The sequence below is a fragment of the Scyliorhinus canicula genome, chromosome 17, assembly GCF_902713615.1.
Source record: "Scyliorhinus canicula chromosome 17, sScyCan1.1, whole genome shotgun sequence".
NCBI lineage: Eukaryota > Metazoa > Chordata > Chondrichthyes > Carcharhiniformes > Scyliorhinidae > Scyliorhinus > Scyliorhinus canicula.
Window position 1 is genome coordinate 40,510,225 of NC_052162.1, and position 22,340 is coordinate 40,532,564.

The 22,340-nt window shown below is 48.7% G+C and overlaps 1 protein-coding gene across 2 annotated transcripts in view; it reads right to left on the bottom strand.

Annotated features, from left to right (window-relative positions):
* arhgef9a (Cdc42 guanine nucleotide exchange factor (GEF) 9a) overlaps positions 1-22,340 on the bottom strand; it is a 528,724-nt gene that overhangs the window by 486,075 nt on the left and 20,309 nt on the right. For both annotated transcript variants that reach the window (XM_038774360.1, XM_038774359.1), the window contains exon 3: positions 4,578-4,940. In XM_038774360.1, the coding sequence (XP_038630288.1) occupies positions 4,578-4,940 (363 nt within the window). The remainder of the gene's footprint in view (positions 1-4,577; positions 4,941-22,340) is intronic.

Consider the following 22,340-nt stretch of genomic DNA (forward strand, 5'->3'; position numbering starts at 1 on the left):
TATTAACACCTGATTTTTATGTAAACACCCTCCTAATCTCGTTATTGGGAGAGATACATATAAATGAGGCCTTTTGAATAGTATCTACTTCTGTCTATAAGCAGATTTCTACCTGTTGCTGACATCTTGCATTTTGTTCACTTCATTTCACTGCTGTTGCTAGGCAAATCCATGATATTCTCTCTTTTGAAGGTTAGTCACATTTCATTCTCTTTAAACTGTGACTATTATAGTTCAGTCGCCAATTTATGTTAAAGCGAATAGATTATTTTGAAAGGCTGTGCTTTACAAATGTAGATCCTAGTTTATTTTAAATAGCAATAACAAAAACTTGCAATTTTATAGTTTGTTTAATGTGGTAAAATCATCACAAGGCACTTCATACAAGTTGTCTCAGACAAAATTTTACATCAAGTGTCAGGAAAACAGAGGTAGATTTATATTTGTATTGTTAAATATTAGAAACAAGATATAGTTTTAAGTAGGTTTAATTTAGTGTTCCGGTTTAAAGAAGGGAAACCTATAGTTAGATTCATGCTGGACAGTATGTGTGGGGGTTGGCTTAGTTCAAAATGTGCTTCTATTGTGCTTAGAGAGGTTATAGCGTGAAAAGTAAATAAAAACTTGGAGAACTAAAATTCATTGCTTAGCAACCAGAGACACCATTAAGGTAGGCTTTTTTTGTTTAGTTCTGAGCTAGATATATTGCAGTTGAAGATAGGAAGTCAAGGAGTGAACAGCTCTCAGCTTTGCTAGATGAAAACCTGGACAGGACAAAGGGGCTGCAAAAAGGCAGATTTCCCAAAGAACCAGATCAAGTCCAGACAACCAGGGAAATGGGACATAAAGATGGCCTTAGGAAGACTGAAGTTAGGGAGCAGTGACCAAAAAGTTGAACAAAGTACTGTTCAGGAGAATTCAAGGGAAAAGCAGATAAGGGGCGGCATTCTCCCCTACCCGGCGTGACGGAGGGTCCCGGAGTAGGGGAGTGGCACCAACCACTCAGGGGTCGTGCCTCTCCAAAGGTGGGGAATTCTCCCCACCTTTGGGGGCCAGCCCCGCGCCGGAGCGGTTAGCACCAGAAGACTGGCGCAAAAAACCGGCGCCCCCGGTGCGGGGCTGGCCAAAAGGCTTTCGCCGGACCGCGCATGCGCCGGCAGTGACGTCAGCGGCAGCTGGCTGCTGACGTCACTGCCGGCGCATGCGCGATGCGGGGTTCTTTTCCACTTCTGCCATGGCGGAGGCCATGGCAGCGCGGAAGGAGAAAGAGTGCAGCCAGGGAACTGGCCCGCAGTCTGAGCGGGGGGCCCCGATCACGGGCCAGGCCACCGTGGGGGCACCCCCCGGGGTTCGATCGCCCCCTGCCCCCCCAGGACTCCAGGGGCCTGCTCGCACCGCTGAGCCCGCCATTCCAGAGGTGGTTTAAACCTCGGCGGCGGCAGAGGCCTCCCAGCGGCGGGGCTTCGGCCCGTCCGGGCCGGAGAATCGCCGCAGGGGCCTCTCCGATCGGCGGGGCGAGATTCCTGCCCCTGCCACTTCCCGGGTGGCGGAGAATCTCTGCCGCGGCGGGGGCGGGATTTTAGGCGCCCCCAGGCGATTCTCCGACCCTGCGTGGGGTTGGAGAATTTCGCCCAAGGTGTCTGAGTTAAAAAGATAGTTGCAGTACCTAAATTTAAATGAGAAAGTAGACTTCAGAGGTAAATCAAAAGTTTGGTGCCATCTTAATACAGACTGGGAATCGACAATTAAATCTATTGTGGCGATAAAGGAATTCTGAAGGGGAAGGTGTGAAACCTGGAAGCGAATTGTTGATGGAAGCAGCTGAGGTAAAGCATTGTTTAAAAGAATATTTGAAAGTGTGTCTTTTTGAAGGCAGACTTTGAAATCCCTTGTGTGTTCAGCGGGACAGAGTGGCACAGTATAAAAATACTCTGGGGGCATTTTGTGAAGAAATTCACAGTAATTCACTTGGGTTCAGAGTGGTGTATGTCTGGCCATAGCATGCACTTGTGCTGAAAGAGTCTTGTGTTAGTGAGACCATTAAAGCCCAAGTTATAAGGTGTTGATCTTAAAATATGTGTATTTTTGATTTTCACTGCTGCCTCAAGCCACTGAGGACCCGGGTTCGATCCTGGTCCCAGGTCACTGTTCATGTGGAGTTTATACATTCTCCCGTGTCTGCATGGGTCTCAGCCCCACAACCCAATGATGTGTGGGTCAGGTGGATTGGCCGCGCTAAATTGCTCCTTAATTGGAAAAAAAATAATTGGGTACTCTAAATTTATTTCTTTTTTAAATCTGTGTACATTTGGAAAGCTAAGGGAGGAGTAAAGAGGTTTTGTACCATAATCAAACTTTTCATCTCTAAATGTTTTTTCTTACTGTTAAAATTACTTAGTGGTCCTGTGACTTTGTTCCTTCATGTTTTCTAAAATTAAGTAAAAGTTATGGAGCGCGATTCTCCGTCCCCCACGCGGGGTGGGAGAATAGCGGGAGGGCCTCCCGACATTTTTCACGCCCTCCCACTATTCTCCCCCCCCCGCCCCCCCCCCCCTCCACGCCCGACCCACGCCGCGAATCGTCGCTCGCCGTTTTTTACGGCGAGCGCCGATTCTCCGAGGCCGATGAGCCAAGCGGCCGGGCCTTCGCGCCCATTTCAACACGGCAGCAAACACACCTGCTCGCTGCCGTCATGCAACGGGTGCCAGATGCCCGTTTGGGGCATCTAGGGGCCCGCTTTGGACGGGAGCACCGCGACTGTGCTCGGGAGGGGACAGGCCCCCGATCGGTGCTCACCGATCGTCGGGCCAGAGTCCAAAACGGACGCACTCTTTCCCCTCCGCCACCCGGCAAGATTAAGCCGCCACGTCTTGCCAGGCGGCGGTGGAGAACGACGGCACCGCGCATGAGCGGGTTCGTGCCGTCTGCGCGATGAAGTCATCCGCGCATGTGCGGATTGGAACCGGCAACCCGCGCATGCACGGATGACTTCACATTCTCGGCGCGACAAGGTCGTGGCCGGGAAAGACGGAGGCCCGCTCCTAGCCCCCCGGGTGGGGGTGAATTAGGTGCGGGGAGCGGGCTCCGAGGCCGTCGTGAACCTCGGCCGTGTTCAAGACGGCCTTCACGAATTCGGCCCCCTCCGGAGAATGCCGCCCATGATCTTTTGAGCCACGGTTCATTATTGGATCTTCTGTCCAGCTATAGCACCAACTGGAACCGTAACAGACGCCATATAATATATTAGATGATGGCAAAATCTTGGTCAAAGGTATCGGTTTTAAGCACTGATTTAAAGAGGAAGGTAGTGAGCCAGAGATGTGTAGGGATGCCATTCCAGAGCTAATGGGCCCAAGCAGCTAAAGACATTGCAATGGAATGCTGAAATCAGTGATGCATAAGAGGTCAGACATTGGAGTAGCACAGATATTTTGGAGATCTGTAAGGCTGGAGAAGTTACAGAGATAGAGGGGTGGGGGTGAAGCCAAGGTCATGGAGGGACTTGATCAAAGGACGAGGATTTTAAACTGAGCCAACAATGACATTTCAAATTGGGAATTCAATGGGATGTCTGTACTTTTTACTCTTGCTTTATTCTCTCCTTTCCGGAAGATCCTAACACCCGTGGAGCTCCAGTTCCATGGATATCAATAGCCAGCTGGTAACCTGATGAAGCAAACACCTTTCATGCATGAGCATAAATAAAGCACAAGCAAGCTGTTCAATACTGAGGACATATTGGTGAATTTCATTTGTCCTCTCATCCACTGGCTATCAAAGCTTTCCAGGACGGTTTATCAGAAGCAATCGTAAGCAGAAACAGTGGGTGATTGACTCCTCCCTCACTCTGCTGTGGTCAACTGAAGCACAACAACTTCTACCTGTCTTAGATTCAGCACGTGCCAGGAATAAAATCTGGGGTTTTCTGGGCTGTATGAGTTATCAGAACAGTGGACAATGCCATAATAATAATCTTTTATTGTTACTGTGAAAAGCTCCTAGCCGCCACATTCTGGCACCTGTTCAGGTAAGCTGGTGCAGGAATTGAACCCGCGCTGCTGACTTTGTTCTGCATTACAAACCAGTCTAGCCCACTGAGCTAAACCAGCTCTTACTGAGCTAAACCAGCTCTTATTGACTATATTATTGACTATAGGTCTTCAGAGGAGATTAAACAAACATTCCCTCCAACAATTTCCTTTCTGTTCAGTGCGTTGCAATACTACAGGAGTGACATTTTCAATATCTGTACTCAATGCTGAAATATATGACTGACAGAGCTACATTAAAACATTACAATGACATAGATTGTACATTTAATACATTGTTAGAAAACTTGCAAGTTAAAGGTAAATGCAAGTCAAAAGGGTTATTAGTGGACACAAATTTATTCAATATAAGGCTTATTCTTGCAGTTATCTTTAGTCACTTTCTGCTATATTCCAAAGAATTTCTTCAAGAAGTTGGAACAGAGAAAGTTTGAAAAACTAAGAGGAATAGATGACCTTGCTGCATGTCTCTCAAACAATAAGACCGAGGCGATTCAAATAAGAACTAATAATTGAGTCACATCTTACCTGGTGAAGGTTGCTTGTCTTCTCACAATGTTCAATAAGAGTTGTTCCATCGATCACAGAGAATGGCCTTTGCCTAGCACGCCTGTTTCTGAGCTTTATTCTGGAGGCTGGTGAAGAGTTGCCACAAATTCCAATTCCTGCTCCTGTTGAATCTGCTGGCATTCTGGACCTCACATTGAACTCTGGGAGTTCAGGGGAGTAATCTTTTGGGATCACACACTGCCAGTTGCAAAGCTGACCACAATCTGACACAGGGCGTGGTAGCTTCCTGCAAATTTCTTTTGTTTGGTTATTGCACATGTCTTCAAATCTCCCATTTCCTTCGTCATGAGGCAGCCCGTCTACATTTTCCTTCGCAGAAACCTTATGGGTGTAAATTTCAAATATTTTGCTAATATTTCTCCAAAGTACATATGCAAAACATTACATTTGAAAAAAATGTTTTGTTTAACTGTTCACCCCTTCCACAACCAGAAATGCTAACAAGTGTTTTCTTTCTGATTTTTCTCTCTATAATCCTTTCTCCAGAGACAATGATTCATGTTGGAAGAGAGTTTAATCTGTGCAATCCTTGAGACCAATTAGCAGCTAATTGGGATATTGATGGTTTAATGTTTATGAGACTTATTGGGTGCGATTCTCCGCTCCCCACGTCGGGTGGGAGAATCGCAGGAGGGACCCCCTGGCGCCCCCCGCGAATCTCCCCCACCTCGCTCGGAAGAATCGGCGATCGTTTTTCACGGCGAACGGCGATTCTCCGACCCGGATGGGCCGAGCGGCCTGCCGTTCGCGGCCGTTTCACGATGGCGGCAAACACACCTGGTCGCTGCCGTCATGAAACGGGAGTGAGAAGCCCGTTTGGGGCTTGTAGGTGGCCTAGCAAGGAAAGAGCACCACGACTGTGCTCGGGAGGGGGACAGGCCCGCGATCGGTGCCCACCGATCGTCGGGCCGGCATCCAAATCGGACGCGCTATTTCCCCTCCGCCGCCCCGTAAGATCAAGCCGCCATGTCTTGCGGGGCGGCTGAGGGGAAAGACGGCCACCACGCATGTGCGGGTTCGTGCCGTCAGCGTCATGACGTCAGCCGCGCATGCGCGGGTTGGAGCCGGCCACCCTGCCCATGTGCGGCTGACGTCATTAGGCACACTGGCCGCGTCATTCTTGCCGTGATGCCCCCACGGCTGAGAGTTACGGAGCGCTGCTCCTAGCCCCGCCGGGAGGGGAGAATAGGGGCCGAGGAGCGGCCTCCGAGGCCGTCGTGAAACTCGGCCGAGTTCACAACGGCCCTCCCGATTTTTCCCGGGATCGGAGAATTCCGCCCAGCATCTAAGAGTTGTCTTAATATTCTTCTGGCATCCATATAATATTTGGCTTAATTTAAAATTTACATCCAAAACTGAGTGACCATGCTGGATCTTTCACACATCCAACTGACAGATGGTTTTGATGCTAACTGCTTTGGAACTAATGACTACTATCTTGTATTCAATCACAATAAGGAACACTTATTACTTTTTGTTCCTTCAACCTAATACATTTTCTGAATGTTAAAGAGCACAAAACAAAAGCTATATGAGTCATCTTTTCTCTCACATCTGCAAGTTCTCTACACACACAACCTGTGTTTGTTAATTAAACAAAAGCCTCTCTGGCTAAAAGTAGTTGATCTAAATTTATGAAATGAAATGAAAATCACTTATTGTCACAAGTAGGCTTCAAATGAAGTTACTGTGAAAAGCTCCTAGTCGCCACATTCCGGCATCTGTTTGGGGAAGCTGGTACGGGAATTGAACCATGCTGCTGGCCTGCCTTGGTCTGCTTTAAAAACCAGCTCTTTAGCCCTTTGCACTGAACAAAGTTGGTGAAATGTGTCATCTAATTTTTTTAAAGCATTGAACAGAAACTGCTGGAATGTTGTATGAATAAAGGTAAAATCATGATGATCCCAGATGACCATAGGCTGCTTTCCCCCTTGAGCACAGTAAGAAGTCTTACAACACCAGGTTAAAGTCCAACAGGTTTGATTCAAACACGAGCTTTCGGAGTGCAGCTCCTTCCTCAGGTTAATGGAGAGGTACCTTGCTCCTCACCTGAGGAAGGAGCTGCGGTCCGAAAGCTCGTGTTTGAATCAAACCTGTTGGACTTTAACCTGGTGTTGTAAGACTTCTTACTGTGCTCACCCCAGTCCAACGCCGGCATCTCCACATCATGGTTCCCCCTTGAGGGGCAGAGTTGACTGGTGGCAATCTAACCTGAGGATCACCACACCTCAGGTGAGGAGCAAGGTTCAGAAGGTGGGCCTTCATGAATAACCACAAGCAGTATGGGAATTGAATACATGCTGCTGGCTTTCCTCCACATTACAAATGAGCTGTCCAGCCAACTGAGCTAAACTGGTGATGAATACAGCTGATTAAACAGTATTCTGGAAAAAAAAAGATGCTGCATGCTCAAAATGGACAACCTAAATTCAAGTGTCAATTTGATTGATTCTGCAAAGTATGTTTTTCTTCAACTTTAAAAAAGAAATCCTTTAAACCCTTATTTCGAACATCAGTACTTTATGTTACAGAAATGAATGACACTGAAAATTTTGAGGGACACATTCTGTGAAATTTGTGGGATTCCAGTAGACCAGATAAATTGAGAGTGGAGCTGCTCAGGTCAAAGTGTGATGGGCCTGCCAAACCTTTGCCACTTTATCAACCAGTTATAGATAGTATGACAAAGGAAACTGCAATGCAGCATTGCTTATTCTAAATATAGCACCCCATGCTGCAGTCCCCAGTTTAGAAACTCACTTCGGCTGCACAATGTCAGGTATTTATGTGCTTGGCACCAACCTAGGACTGGAGATGTGAAGCTAAATTTAAATCTGTCAATCCGCAACAAATCTTGTATTTATGTAGAACCTCCAATTCTGATCACTTGTGTATTTCAAATTATAATTGCTTGGTGGGCATGCAGATGCTTAGGTCCCGACATCTGGAATCGCCTCCCTAAATCTCTCTACCTCTCTACCTCACTTTTCTCCTCAAAACCTACCTTTTTGCCCAAGCCTTTGGTCATCTTACTTAATATCTCCTTATGTGACTCAATATCACACTGACAGCCTATGAAGGGCCGTGAGACGCAAACATTAAAGGTGTTATATAAATGTAAGTTGTTGCTGGCAACATGAAAAATGGGCGCGATTTAACAAAAATGAAGGAGTCCCATTTAACCGAGTGCTAGCCGGCACCGGCAGCACCGGGAATGACCTCGCGATCAAACGGGACTCTGCTTAATTTTGGTGCCTCGGTGAGGAACGGCCCACTGAGGTTGCACTCAGTCCCATTTCCTGCACTAATGAGACCCAGGTACCTGTAAGTTTGCGACCGCCCCTCACTGCAGTCTCCAGACCACCCAACTCACCTATAAGGGGATCATCATCCGCACCCCCCCCCCCCCCCCCCCTCTGCTAAAGGTGGCACATCATCGGGCCCGATCCCTGGCAGGGCAAAATGTCACCCAGGCACCTTGGCACTGCCAACCATTCCAGGATGGCACTGCTAGGGTGCCCAGGTTTCACTTCCAGGGTGCAAGGCTGGCAGTGCCAGTGTATATGGGTGGCATTTGGCATGCCAGGGTACCACTCTGCCCAGAGCCCGACCACCCAGGGGCCCCTGATTGCTTGGGAGAACCCCCCCAAGTGCCAGTACGTCTGCTCCACATTTTTGGAGACCAGAGCTAACCAGACACTGCTTGGGGTCTCTGAGGTGTGAGTGTTAGATCCCGTAGCCTCGGTAACTTTGGTGAATATTTAAAAGAGCCCTGTTACACACTTGAATATGCAAATTTGTGTCCAGCCCATTGTGGGCGGGATCCAGATCATGACATCTCGCAAGATCACGTTAGATCCCGCGAGGCGTAGCGAGCTGGGTAAATCTTGCGAGAGGTCTCTCGTGTGATTTGCCGGTTGCGTTGCATCCCGAGTTTGGTGAGTCGCATCCTTAGATTTCACCCAATGCCTCAATGGGCAACACAGAAGCGTGTGAAACAAAGGGTGTGATTTAACGAGCAAAAAAAGAGAGTCCTGTTTCGCCAGAGAGGGAGAGATCCAGATCGCAACGTATCACGAGATATCGTTAGATATCATGAGGCATTCCGAGGCAGCACGGTAGCATAGTGGTTAGCATAGTTGCGTCACAGCTCCAGTGTCCCAGATTCGATTCCCGGCTTGGGTCACTGTCTGTGCGGAGTCTGCACGTTCTCCCCATATCTGCGTGGGTTTCCTCCGGGTGCTCTGGTTTCCTCCTACAGTCCAAAATGTGTAGGTTAGGTGGATCGGCCATAAAAATTGCCCTTAGTGTCCAAATAAGGTTAGGTCGGGTTACTGGGTTACGGGGTTGGGTGGAGATGCGGGTTTAAGTGGGGTGCTCTTTCCAAGGGCCGGTGCAGACTCGATGGGCCAAATGGCCTCCTTCTGCACTGCAAATTCTATGATTCTATGATTCTACGAATATCGTAATAATGGCCTTGTCGCATGATCGAGTTGGGCACGACGAGGCCATTCGATCGCACCCAAAATTTGATACTTATTTACGTGGGGGCTGGTTTAGCACAGGGATAAAGAGCTGGCTTTTAAAGCAGACCAAGGCAGGCCAGCAGCACTGTTCAATTCCAGTACCAGCCCCTCCGAACAGGCGCCAGAATGTGGCGACTAGGAGCTTTTCACAGTAACTTCATTTGAAGCCTACTTGTGACAATAAGCGATTTTCATTTCATTTCATTTCATAAGGGTATATTGTGGCAGATGATCAAAAATCTGGTCAAAGTGGTAGGTTTTAAGGAATGTTCTGGCTGAGGTAATTTGGGGACCCTGCCCTTGAGAGTGGAGAGTAATGGCAAACCACCACTGACAAAATCTGCAAAGAAAGCATCCCACGGTGGGTGGGACCAGAAAACCCTGTCCAATGTGTGAATTTAACTTGGTGGGTGTTATGACATGGCAGAGTTTTTGATGGTCCCAGTTCCTGGAGGGTTGAATGCGGAAGACCGGTCAGTAATTGCCAAGTCTAGTGATAACCACTAAAAACCTCTATCCACCCTCGCAGCTGGGATTATCTGTCACGCTGAAAATGAATGGAGTTAGCTGGAGATGAAATAAGGCTTGGGCAGAGGGAAATGTTTAGGTATATGCAGGTCCGGATTTCACTAAGAAGGAGCTTTCCAGTGGCGTTGGCCTCCACTGTTGGAGGAGGTGCTGACGACAGGCGGAATGGAGAGGGGGCGGTGTTGGCGATTTATGGGGCGATTCTGGGAGAAGAGAAGGCACCACTGGAGGGGATTAAGACACAGTGAGAGGAGGAGTTGGGAAAGAGCATGGAGGCGAGGTTGTGGTGTGAGGTGCTCCAGAGGGTGAATGCCCCAACTTCGTGCGCGAGGTTGGGGCTGATACAACTGAAGGTGGTGTATGGGGCACACCTCACAAAGGCGAGGATGAGCCGACTTTTTGAGGGGGTAGAGTATGTTTGTGAGTTTTGAGGGGTGGTGGGGGGGGGGGGCTGCAAACCACGCTCATATGTTTTATTCCTCTCCAAAGCTGGAGGGGTATTGGAGGGAGGTTTTCAGCGTAATTTTGAAGGTGGTACATGTGAGGCTTGAGCCGGGTCCTCTGGAGGCCATATTCGGGATATCGAATCAGCCGGGGTTGGAAGGGGCTGCGGAGGCAGATGTTGCAGCCTTCGCCTCACTGATCGGCCAAAGGCGGATCCTGTTGGGAAAGAGATCAACTTCTCCACCATGTGCCCTGGCGTGATGGGGAGATCTGCTAGAGTTTGTAAACTCGAGAAGGTGACGTTTGAATTGAGGGGAAGGATGGAGGGGTTCTACAATTCCTGGGCTTTGTTCATTATTCACTTGCAAGAATTGGATGACATTGAACATTAGGGGGAGTTAGGGTGGGGGAGGGGTTTGGACTGTGTATGTTGTTGGTGACTATATATTGGTGGATATTCTCTTCTTTGATATTTGCATTTAAAATGTTGAGGGTTGATTATGGTGGGAGGAGGAGATTGTTAACCAGGGGTTTGACAGTGTATTTGTTATTGTTGATTGTTGATGGGTTTAAATTTGGATGAAAATGTGAAAAACGAGGAGAATAAAAATATTTTAATTTTTTTTTAAATGAATGGAGTTTTGGCTGGAGCTCCAAATTCTCCATTTTCACCTCGAGCGAGGTGGCATCAGAAGCAATCAAAGAAGTCAGAGTTTAAAAAGCTTATGGACTGACTTCCGGTGGCACGTGCGAGCGGAGCGGTCACGCTGGAGAGGGGCTTCCGCCGGTCGCCGCATTTCAGCGTTTCCAGGGGATATCCCCGTGGTTTCGCTGGTCCCGATTTCTTCGGCCATTGGGGCCTGAGGGACAGACGCCAGATCGGACAGGTTTGGAGCTGGTGGGGACCCCCGTGACCAGACGAGCAGGGACATCGAGCCTGAAGCAAATGGCGGGGGAGGAGCTTGGCCTAAGGCGAGGCCTGAATCTAGCACAGATGCAGAAGGGGAGCAGCACACACTGGGTGGCCCCCCACTGAAAATGCATGTTTGGGATGTTTGAAGTCCGGTCCAAGGAGAAGAGATGTTTTGAACTTTGATTTTTGAAAAAAAAAGTTTATTTCTAAAAAAATGTTTTTTTATGAAAATAAAATTTAAATTTAATTTTTCATTTTTAAATTAATTTTATTATTTGTCTCGAGATCGAAGAAAGAGGGAGAAAAAATTAAGTGGTTAAGGGATGCCACAAACAGCTGTAAAGAAGAGAGGAAATGTGGGCTCGCCGTCAAAGGAGAGGACCAGTAAAAGTGCTGACAAGATGGCGGGACTGGGTGGGAGGGGACAGTATGCCTTTTTGGGGAGAGGGGGACTACCCACACTAGCTAACTAAAATCGGCTAGTGAGCGGAGGTGAGGTGAGATGAGGGCTGCGGACATTGGAGCCTGGTTAGCAAGTTTTGATGGGCCTTCGAGACGAGCAAGTTGGGGTGGGTGGTGGATCGATACTGGGTGAGATTTTTTCGTGGGGAAGTGCAGGGGGGAATTCTGGGAGGTGGTCCGATGTTAATAATCCAAAAGGACGGGTCAGGCTCATGGGGCAGGGCCTGATGGTATGATGAGGGTGGATAAGAAGAGAGGGGTGAGTGACCCCCAGTTAGGATAGTCACATGGAACGTGAGGGGGCTGAGAGGCCCTGTCAAGAGGTCAAGGGTGCTTGCTCATCTTAAAAGTTTGAAGGCCGATGTAGCTATGCTGCAGGAGACTCACCTCAGGGTGAAGGACCAAGTGAGATTTTAAAAGGGCTGGGGGGGGGGGGGGGGGGGGGGGCAAAGGCACTGGCTGGGCTAACGGTGGAAATGGCAAGGGTCGACCCTTGAAGGTTTCTGCGCCCGAGGGAGCGGGAGTACTCGTTTTTCTCAGCAGTCCATAAGGTGTACTCGCAGATTGACTTTTTCATGGTGGGGAAGACGCTGCTGGCTGCGGTTAAAGGGTCGGAATACTCGGCAATTGCTTTATCAGATCATGCTCCGCATTGGGTGGATTTGGTACTGGAGAAGGGGATGGGACTGAGACCAGGGTGGAAGTTAGATGCAGGACTGTTGGGGGACCGAGGGTTCTGTGACAAAATTGAAAAAGTAATCGAGGAATATGTAGGTTTTAACTGCACAGGTGAGATGTCAAAGGCAGTTGTCTGGGAGGCTTTAAAGGCGGTGGTGAGGGGTGAGGTGATCCCGTTCAAGGCTAGGCTAGACAATTTAGAATTTAGAACAGTACAGGCCCTTCGGCCCTCGATGTTGTGCCGAGCAATGATCACCCTACTCAAACTCACGTATCCACCCTATACCCGTAACCCAACAACTCCCCCTTAACCTTACTTTTTAGGACACTACGGGCAATTTAGCATGGCCAATCCACCTAACCCGCACATCTTTGGACTGTGGGAGGAAACCGGAGCACCCGGAGGAAACCCACGCACACACGGGGAGGACGTGCAGACTCCGCACAGACAGTGACCCAGCCGGGAATCGAACCTGGGACCCTGGAGCTGTGAAGCATTGATGCTAACCACTATGCTACCATGCTGCCCATTGAGGAGAGGTTGGAACGTCAGAGAGTAATAGATGAGATGCTGGAGGTAGGCAGGTGGTATGCAAAAGATAGGGACCCAGCGCAGTTGGAAAAGAGGAAGGAACTCCAGGCGAGCTTTGACCGACTTTCTACCAGGAAGGCAGTATGCCAATTGAGGCGAGCAAGAGGGCAGTTTACGAGCATGGAGAGAAGGCAAGCCGTATGTTGGCGGGTCAGCTCGGTAGGAAGGCTGCGGCAAGGGAAATTGTCCAGGTGCGGAATGGGGCAGGGAAGTTGGTGGTAGCTCCAGATCAGATTAACAAGGTCTTTAAGGAATTCTATGAGAGGTTGTACAGGTCAGAGCCACCTGGGGGAGGTAGGGAGACGCAGGAATTTCTAGTTGGGCTGGAGTACCCGAGGTTAGGGGAGGGGACAGGACTACATTAGAGGGGGCGATAGTGGAGCAGGAGATAAAAGATGCGATTGGAAGGATGCAGTTGGGGAAGGTGGCAGGGCCGGATGGGTTTCCGGTGGAATATTATTAAAAATTCAAAAATAAGCTGGTACCGCTGATGGTGGGGATGTTTGAAGAGGCGATAGGGAAGGGGGTGTTACCACAAACTTTGGGGCAGGCATCGATTTTCCTGTTACTTAAGAAAGATAAGGATCCGACGGAGTGTGGATCATATAGGCCCATATCACTTTTAAACATGGACGCAAAGATATTGGCGAAGGTACTGGCAGGTAGGCTGGAGGAGTGCCTCCCGAAGGTGATAGGTGAAGATCAGACGAGGTTTGTGAGAGGGAGGCAGTATTTTTCGAACATTAGGAGGGTATTGAACATGGTTATGGTACCTTCGGAGGGGAAGGAAACAGAGGTGTTTGTGGCATTGGACGCCGAGAAAGCATTTGACCGGGTAGAATGGGGGTACTTGATGGCAGTTCTAGAGCAGTTTGGAATTGGACCCAGATTTGTGAACTGGATAAAGCTATTATATAAGGAGCCGAGGACCAGTGTCCACACAAATAACATCAGCTCAGAATACTTTCCTCTCCACCGTGGGACTAGGCAGGGATGTCCTATGTCCCCCCTGCCATTGGCCATCGCATTAAGAAGTTTGGGGTAATGGAAAGGGATTGTGGGGGGGGGGGGGGGCGGGGGGGGGGGGGGAGAGAGAGCATAGGGTGTCCTTATATGCCGATGACTTGTCGATTTGTGTCGGAACCAAGTGTGTCAATAGGGGGAATACTGAAGCTGCTTCGGGTGTTTGGGTCTTTCTCAGGGTACAAACTAAATCTCGACATGAGTGAATATTTTGTGGTGTCTGGGCAGGGTTGGGGGCGGTGGGGGGGGCTGCCATTCTGTAAGGCAGGGACTCACTTTAGATACCTGGGGGTGCAGGTTGCTCAAGATTGCAGGGGGGGGCTTTGTAGGTACATTTCTAGTTTGATGGTGAGGGTGAAAGTTGATCTGGCAAGGTGGGATGGTCTCCCTCTGTCACTGGCGGGTCGGGTACAGGTGGTTAAAATGAATATGTGCCGCGATTCCTGTTTATTTTTCAATGCCTGCCGATTTTCCTGGCAAAGGCATTTTTTAGAGAGATTGAAGGGATGATTACCTCGTTCATATGGGTAGGGAAGGTGGCCAGAATTAAAAAGGGTCTGCTGCAGAGGGGAAGGCAGGCAGGGGGTTTGGGTCTTCCGAACCTTTTGTATTATTACTGGGCGGCGAATGCGGAGAAGGTACGGAGCTGGGTCAGAGGAGTTGACTCCCAATGGGTCAGAATGGAGGAGAGTTTGGGTAGGGGGTCAGCATTGAAGGTGCTAACACCAGCGCCGCTCCCGATGACCCCGGGGAGATACTCAGGGAGTCCGGTAGCAATAGCTTCGTTGAGAATTTGGAGGCAGTTTCAACAGCACCAGGTTGGGGCAGGGTCAAGGGAAATGCCGATTCTGGGGGGACCATAGATTTGAGCCAGGGAAGTGGGATGGAAATTTTTGGGGATGGGAGGAGAAAGGAATTAGGACACTAAAAGATTTATTTCTGGGGGGTTGTTTTATGAGAGCGAAGTATGGGCTGGAGCAGGGGGAAATATTCAGATACATACAGGTTCGAGACTTTGCCAGAAAGGAGATACAGAGCTTCCCAGTATAGCCGAGGAGGTGCTGACGACAGGGGAGAAGGGGGTAGTATCGGCGGTTTACAGAGCTATTTTGAAGGAAGAGAAAGCGCCGCTAGAAAGGATCACAGCAAAGTGGGAGGAAGAGTTAGGAGAAGGTATGGAGGACGGGTTCTAGTGTGAAGTGCTCCGGAGAGTGAACGCCTCCACCTGGTATGTGAGGTTGGGGCTGATACAGCTGAAGCTGGTGTATAGAGCACACCTTACAAGGAAGAGGATGAGCCGGCTCTTTGAGGGGATAGAAGATGTGTGTGAACGTTGTGGGGGTGGGGAGGGGGGGGGCGTAAATCACGTTCATATGTTTTGACCCCGTCCAAAGCTGTAGGATTACTGGAAGGATGTGTTTAGCGTAATCTCTAAAGTGGTGCATGTGAAACTGGAACCGGGCCCTCGGGAGGCTATATTCAGGGTGTCGGACCAGCCGGGGTTGGAAACGGGCGCAAAGGCAGATGTTGTAGCCTTCACCTCGTTGATTGCCCGAAGGTGGACCCTGTTAGGGTAGAGATCGACCTCTCCACCCTGTGCCCTGGCGTGGCGGGGTTATCTGCTGGAATTCTTGACGCTTGCTTGAAAAAGTCAAATTTGAACTGAGGGGATGGATGGAGGGGTTCTACAATTCATGGGCCTCATTCATTGTGCACGTTTGAGAATTGGATCACATGGAACATCAGGGAGATTGGAGGCTGGGGGGTTTGGGGGGAGGGACTGTATGTGTTAATGGTGACTATGGGTGATTCCTGATTCGTTTTTGTCATTTGTTTATCTTAACATGCGGGCTAATGTCTGGGGTTTGGTGGGAGGATAGTATTGTCGTTATTAATATGGGGATTGACATTACATTCGTTACTGATTATCGTTTATTGGTGACTGTAAATTTGGGAGGAAATGTGAAAAAGGAGGAGAATACAAAATATTTTTTAAGAAGATCTCATGGACTGTTTGCAGCAAAAGTGAGAGTTTTTCTGGTGTCCCGCCCAATATCCTTCCCACCCTCAAACAACTCCATTAAACCAAAACAGACTAACAGGTAATTCATCAAATTTTTATTTTATCTTCCCTTACACGAAATGGCAACTGTGTTTATCTACTTAAAAAGGACTTCAATGGACTCCTGCAGTTTATTGCTTGGGAGGTCGAGCAAGACATTTCACTGAATAACAATAAAGTTCTGTCCAGGAAAGTCTTGCCATTCCTGGGGATTACATTCCTACGAAATCTCACAAATGGCAAAATTGCGGATAGGGAACATGCTTTTGAATGGGAGTCAATTAGATAGGTTCCACCCATGTGAGAGCAGCATTGGATTGGGCAGTATTGTGGTGCGGTTCCTGTAAATGATAGAAGGGGAAGCCTCTGAGCAATACATCGGTGAAGATTGAAAATTGAATGGAGCCGGTGGATGATGTGTCATCTGTGTTGGTCTAACATCGACTGCAACTGAATGCAGTAAAACGAGAAACTGGCTTGACCAGACTAGCTCACTACCACATGGTGATGATGTTCATTGGCCTGTGAACTGTGACTATCTCCCTAGCCGTGTCCTGTGAGAGAGAGAGCCTTAATGCCCTGTGGGCTTTATAGTGGTGGTGTCCTGTCTGGTGATTGGTTGTTCTGTGTCGTGTGTGTTCATTTGTTATCCTGTGGGTCAATCACTGCCTGTCTGCATCTCATACATGAGTGGATATTATGACATCTCCCCCTTTTAAAATAAATTTTGAAACATGGCTGTATATGCATGCATAACTATATACAAGTGGGGAATGAATGAAAATATGTACATGGGAAGGTGTCTATCGTGCAGATACAGAGCAAACTGAACAAAATTTACAAGATTTAAGTCTATAGATTCAGTCTTTGTGGTGGGCGACGAATTCTTGTCGATCGTCGCAGAGGTGGAGGGGGGGGATGCCGGCACCTGGACAGGCCGCCATCTCGGTGGCCTTGTGGACAGGTGGAATCGCTGCCAGATCGGTGGCCTTGTGGTGCAAGACGTCCGGAGGAGGCATGATGACATGCGGAGAAGTGCAGTTGGGTGATGGTCAGGGAACTTTTCGCAGCGCCCTCCTGTTGCGCTGTAAAATGGAGCCATCAGCCATTTAGACAATGAAAGATCTGGGAGCAGCCTGTCTGACGACAACAGCTGGGGCTGACCAACCTCCCTCAGGCAGCTGAACGCGAACAACATCGTCTGGAGCCAGCGCAGGCAGATCCGTGGCATAAGCATCATACGTGATCTTTTGCTGGTCCCTGGATCGCTGCACCTTCTGCAGAACCGTGAGGTGGTCGAGGTCTGGAACATGGATGGCTGGAACAGTCGTCCTCAGGTTGCGGTTCATGAGCAACTGCGCCGGAGACAAACCAGTCGACAGAGGGGTTGCCCTGTATGCCAATAGTGCCAGGTTGAAATCTGAGGCTGAGTCTGCAGCCTTGCACAGCAACCGCTTGACAATATGGACCCCTTTCTTGGCCTTCCCGTTTGATTGCGGGTAATGGGGACTGGATGTGATATGACTAAAGTGGTAGGATCGTGCAAAGTCGGACCACTCTTAGCTGTAGAAACATGGACCGTTGTCACTCATTACCGTGAGTGGTATCCCATGTCGACTTTTTTACGAGATGCCAGAGGGCTATGGTGTGGGATGCCACATTGGGAATGAATTTCCCGAGAATATTCACCATCCCGAAGAAACGGAGGACCGCCTTTTTGTCCTCTGGGGTCTTCATGGCATTGATTGCCAGCACCTTGTCAGCGTCAGGTTGCACACCCTGCTGTGAAATGTGGTCACCCAGAAACTTGATAGTGGACCTACCAAATGAGCATTTGGCCCTGTTGAGCTGGAGGCCGTTTTCATGAATCCTCTGGAAAACTTGTTTGAGGCGAGCGATGTGATCCTCGGGCATCGTGGACCAGATGATCACGTCGTCCACATAGACTCGCACCCACTCGATGCCCTCCATCATTTGCTCAATTATATGATGAAATACTTCGGAAGCTGATATGATACCAAAAGGCATGCAGTTGTAGCAATACCTGTCGAACGGAGTGTTAAAGGTGCACAGCTTCTGACTGGACTCATTCAGCTGGATCTGCCACGGGAGGCGTCCAGCTTGGTAAAGAATTTGGAATGAGCCATCTCACAGGTTAACTCTTCACGCTTTGGGATCAGGTAGTGCTCGCACATGATCTTGCGATTCAGGTCTTTGGGATCAATGTAAATGTGGAGTTCACCAGAGGGCTTCTTGATGCAGACCATGGAGCTGACCCAGTCTGTTGGCTCCGTGATCTTTGAGATGATACCCTGGTCTTGGAGCTCTCGTAGCTGCGCTTTCAGACGATCCTTGAGAGGAGCCGGCACCCGGTGTGGTGCATGGATGACTGGGATGGCATTCGGTTTGAGCAATATCTTGTAACGGTATGGGAGCGTGCCCATTCCATCAAACACGTTGTGGTATTGCGTGAGAAGGTCATCTATCTCAGCCTGGAGATATACATTGGGCGAGGCAGTCGCCGGTGTCGAGGACATGGCATGGACGCGCAGGACCAGATTTAGGAGAGCAGGGATGCCTTATCAGGCCGGACGATCCCGAATCGTAATGTCACTTTGATTGCCTTGTGAGATACACCTAGCTGACACAATCCACTGGCAGCTATTGCATTCCCATTGTAGTCAAGCAGCTGGCAGGCTGGTGGAAGAATGCTAGGTTGGTCTCGAATGCTGTCGAGGTCCGACTGAGGTTTGCAGATGCGCCAGTGTCCAATTTAAATCAGATTCGAGACTGGTTAACGGTGATGACAGCACACCACTCATCGTCAGGATCCACAGTGAGGATTGAAAGGCAGTTCACAGACACGGTGGAGGCCAGCTCGCATGTGGTGATTATGCCCACCCGGTATGGAGACTCGAGGCAATCAGCATCGGGGTCCGTTGGGCTGTCGGGATCCGAATCCTGCATACCTTGTTGTACGCAGCGGACACGTCTGCACTGCAGCTGGGATCGCTGGCTGTTGTTCGGTGGAGCAGGCGTATAAGGCCGTGTAATGCCCAGGCTCTCCATACCGTAGACATCACCTTCCTTTGGCTGGACATTGCTGCTTTAAATGGGCGGAGCCACAATTTGGACACATCATGACACTGACGTCAGCGCGTTCTGTGCGCCATCGCGCATTCGCAGTGCGGTCGGCCGATGTTCACACATGCGCATCGGGGTCTTCGGCCTCATCATTCACCCGGTCATGGCGCGCATTCGTAGGGGCCTGGGAAAAGCGCGCAAAACGGCCACTCTCCTCGATGCTCAGGTCTTGCATTTTTGCGATGGCCTGCACCCTTTCTGCCTCGTGGGAGACTAGTTTTTCATTTTCTGCTGCCCTGATGCGGGAGTAACAATTCCTGGCATGCTCATGGACAACGCACGTTTCGATGGCGACGGAGAGGGTCAACTGTTTGATTTTGAGGAGCTGCTCCCGCAGGGAGTCGGACTGGACCCCGAAAACGACCTGATCCCGGATCATGGAATCAGCTGTCGAGTCATAATTACATGACTGCACTAGGATGCGGAGATGGGTCAAGATGGACTGAAAAGGTTCATCCTTACCCTGAAGTCTCTGTTGGAAGATGTACCGTTCAAAGCTCTCATTCACCTCAATGTCGCAGTGGTTGTCGAATTTCAGCAGAACCGTCTTGAACTTCGTCTTGTCTTTGTCATCGGCAAATATGAGCGAGTTATAGATGTGGATGGTGTGATCCCCCGCGGTCGACAGGAACAGCGCGATCTTTCGGGCATCCGATGCTGCCTCGATATATAGGAGGAACTTCTGTTTGAAGACTTTCCTGTTGGCGCCGAGGTTGCCGGAGATCCGGAGGAGGTTGGATCTTTTCCATGCCGCTGGATGGCTGCGTGCTGGTCGTTGCAGATTCACTCGAGGTAGGTTTGTTAAAGTTAATAGCTCCCTGGTACCATGATGTGTTATCTGTGTTGGTCTCACATCGACTGCAACTGGACGCAGTAAAACAAGAAACAGGCTTCCAACACAGGAGATGGTCCAACACTGTTTTATTGAACCTGTTGATTGCTGTACATAATCTGCTGAGGGTTGACACGCTATTAACCTAACTGATAACCTCCTACTGGCTTGACCAGACTAGCTCTCTACCACATGGTGATGATGTTCATTGGCCTGTGCACTGTGACTATCTCCCCAGCTGTGTCCTGTGAGAGAGAGAGCCTTAATACCCTGTGGGCTTTATAGTGGTGGTGTCCTGTCTGGTGATTGGTTGTTCTGCGTCGTGTGTGTTCATTGGTTATCCTGTGTGTCAATCACTGCCTGTCTGTATCTCATGATATACATGAGTGGATATTATGACAGCGGACAGGATTCTCCGGCCTCCCAGTCGCTTTTTTCCCGGCGGCGGAACACAGCGTACTGTTCGCTGGTGGCGGGATTCTCTGCTCCAATGGTAATTCACATTGAAGCCACCCCACGCTGCCAGGAAACCCGCAGGATGGGGTGCGTTGTCGAGGGGACCAAAGAATTCCGCCTCCAGCAAATGGCCGGCTCTTAATCTGGCGATTCGGACATTTCCAGGTTAATCCCTTCATTTGGGCTGCCCTTCAGCTGAAATCATTCCAGTCGCTGCTCTATCATGACTTCTGTCTCCCCGGGGAAAGGAGAGGGAGAAGAAATTGCGGATAAGCGAACATTCTGCACGCGATGGGCGATGCGGTGTACAAAGTACAAAGTGCGGGTAAGTGTAAATGTGAACCAGGAAATCGCAAACGGTAGGAATTTACAGTATAATTGTAAATCTTACAACATTATCAGTAAGAGATTAAAACACTCAAATGGATGGTTTGCATATTGTTAGCTGAACACTAGATGGCACTTGGTAAGAACATTATCGCATTTGCCCCACTCTTGCATTACCTCTGCTATTTTCGATGGAAGATTCTACAGAGTTTTATTAGTACTAAGCCAATACCAATGTTCATTTAGACGGAGCAGTGGTAACAATATTAAAGAATATCTTGCTTACTTAGATTGTATTCTAACTTGTCACTCAAATCATTTTGCATTTAGGTAATACTTCAAAATATCTTTCACACAAACCCTAAATGTGGACTTAATCACCTTCGGCCTTTTCTTTTCGAGTTATAAACACACGTTTCATTTAAGGGCTGATTGTTTCAATAGGTGATCCCCATGAGGAGCTGTGCTGCCAAGAAAGTGCTGACCAGCAAGTCACAGGACTGTACCTGCACTCTCTGAGATAGGTTGAGGGGCTGGTTTAGCTCAGTGGGCTAGACAGCTGGTCTATGATGCAGAAAAGGCCAGCAGCGCAGGTTCAATTCCTGTACCAGCTCAGAATTCTGAATAGATCAGAAAACTAAACATTGCATTCCTGAGCTTTCCAAAGTAGTACAGCCTCTGACAGCTGCTCCTTGATCAAGAAATTAATTATTTCCTCACATTGCTCTGTTTAAATTTTGTTTTATTGATATAAATTTTCTTGGCAGATATCGTGTGATATATTTTATTCATTAGATACCAACCAATGGACAATTCAAAACTATCAGCACGAAACAAGAAAAAAATGACTAAATTAGAACCTGTGCAACCAATTTGATACAATAGATTGGTGACTGTAATCTCCAGGCACAGCCATGGAGAGACATCATGGGCTCCAGTGCTTTTCCTGTAACTGGGCCCTCAGATGCGTCTGTATAACAGAGTCCATTTAAGAGGCCAGGGGACAAAGACTGAATTGTATCTGTGTTTCTTGATCAGTCAGTCTGAGGACTCTGCTGATTGCTGCTTCTCACTGCAATATATATTCTATATCTATTAAGCAAAACAACTTTATCACAATATTTCAATACCTTAAATAACTTACAAAAAGTGCCAAGATATAGTGGGATGGCAGGTAGGTAGACAAAAGGACAAGATTGAGGTCAATGGAAAAGACACTTGAGAATCACGTGTGATGCAAAATAGGTTTCTGATTCAATATGAACTTCAATATGTCCTGACAATCTGACCCCACAAAGCCTACTCATAGTAAACTTTCATGAGCAACAAAATTAGCAGAACTCCAGCCACAATTCACCTTCTATTTACAAGATAATTATGGATAGGAAGCCATCTAGCCCAGCTCATCTCATCCATCCCAGAATGATAGCCAGATATATATATTAAGAGCTGGCCATTAAGGCTCTTGAGCCTGCTCCACCATTTGCTAATATTGCCTCCATTATACCAGTACTACAACTCAAAAGTACTTAATTAGGGCAGCACGGTAGCATTGTGGATAGCACAATCGCTTCACAGTTCCAGGGTCCCAGGTTCGATTCCGGCTTGAGTCACTGTCTGTGCGGAGTCTGTACATCCTCCCCGTGTGTGCGTGGGTTTCCTCCGGGTGCTCCGGTTTCCTCCCACAGTCCAAAGATGTGCAGGTTAGGTGGATTGGCCATGTTAAATTGCCCT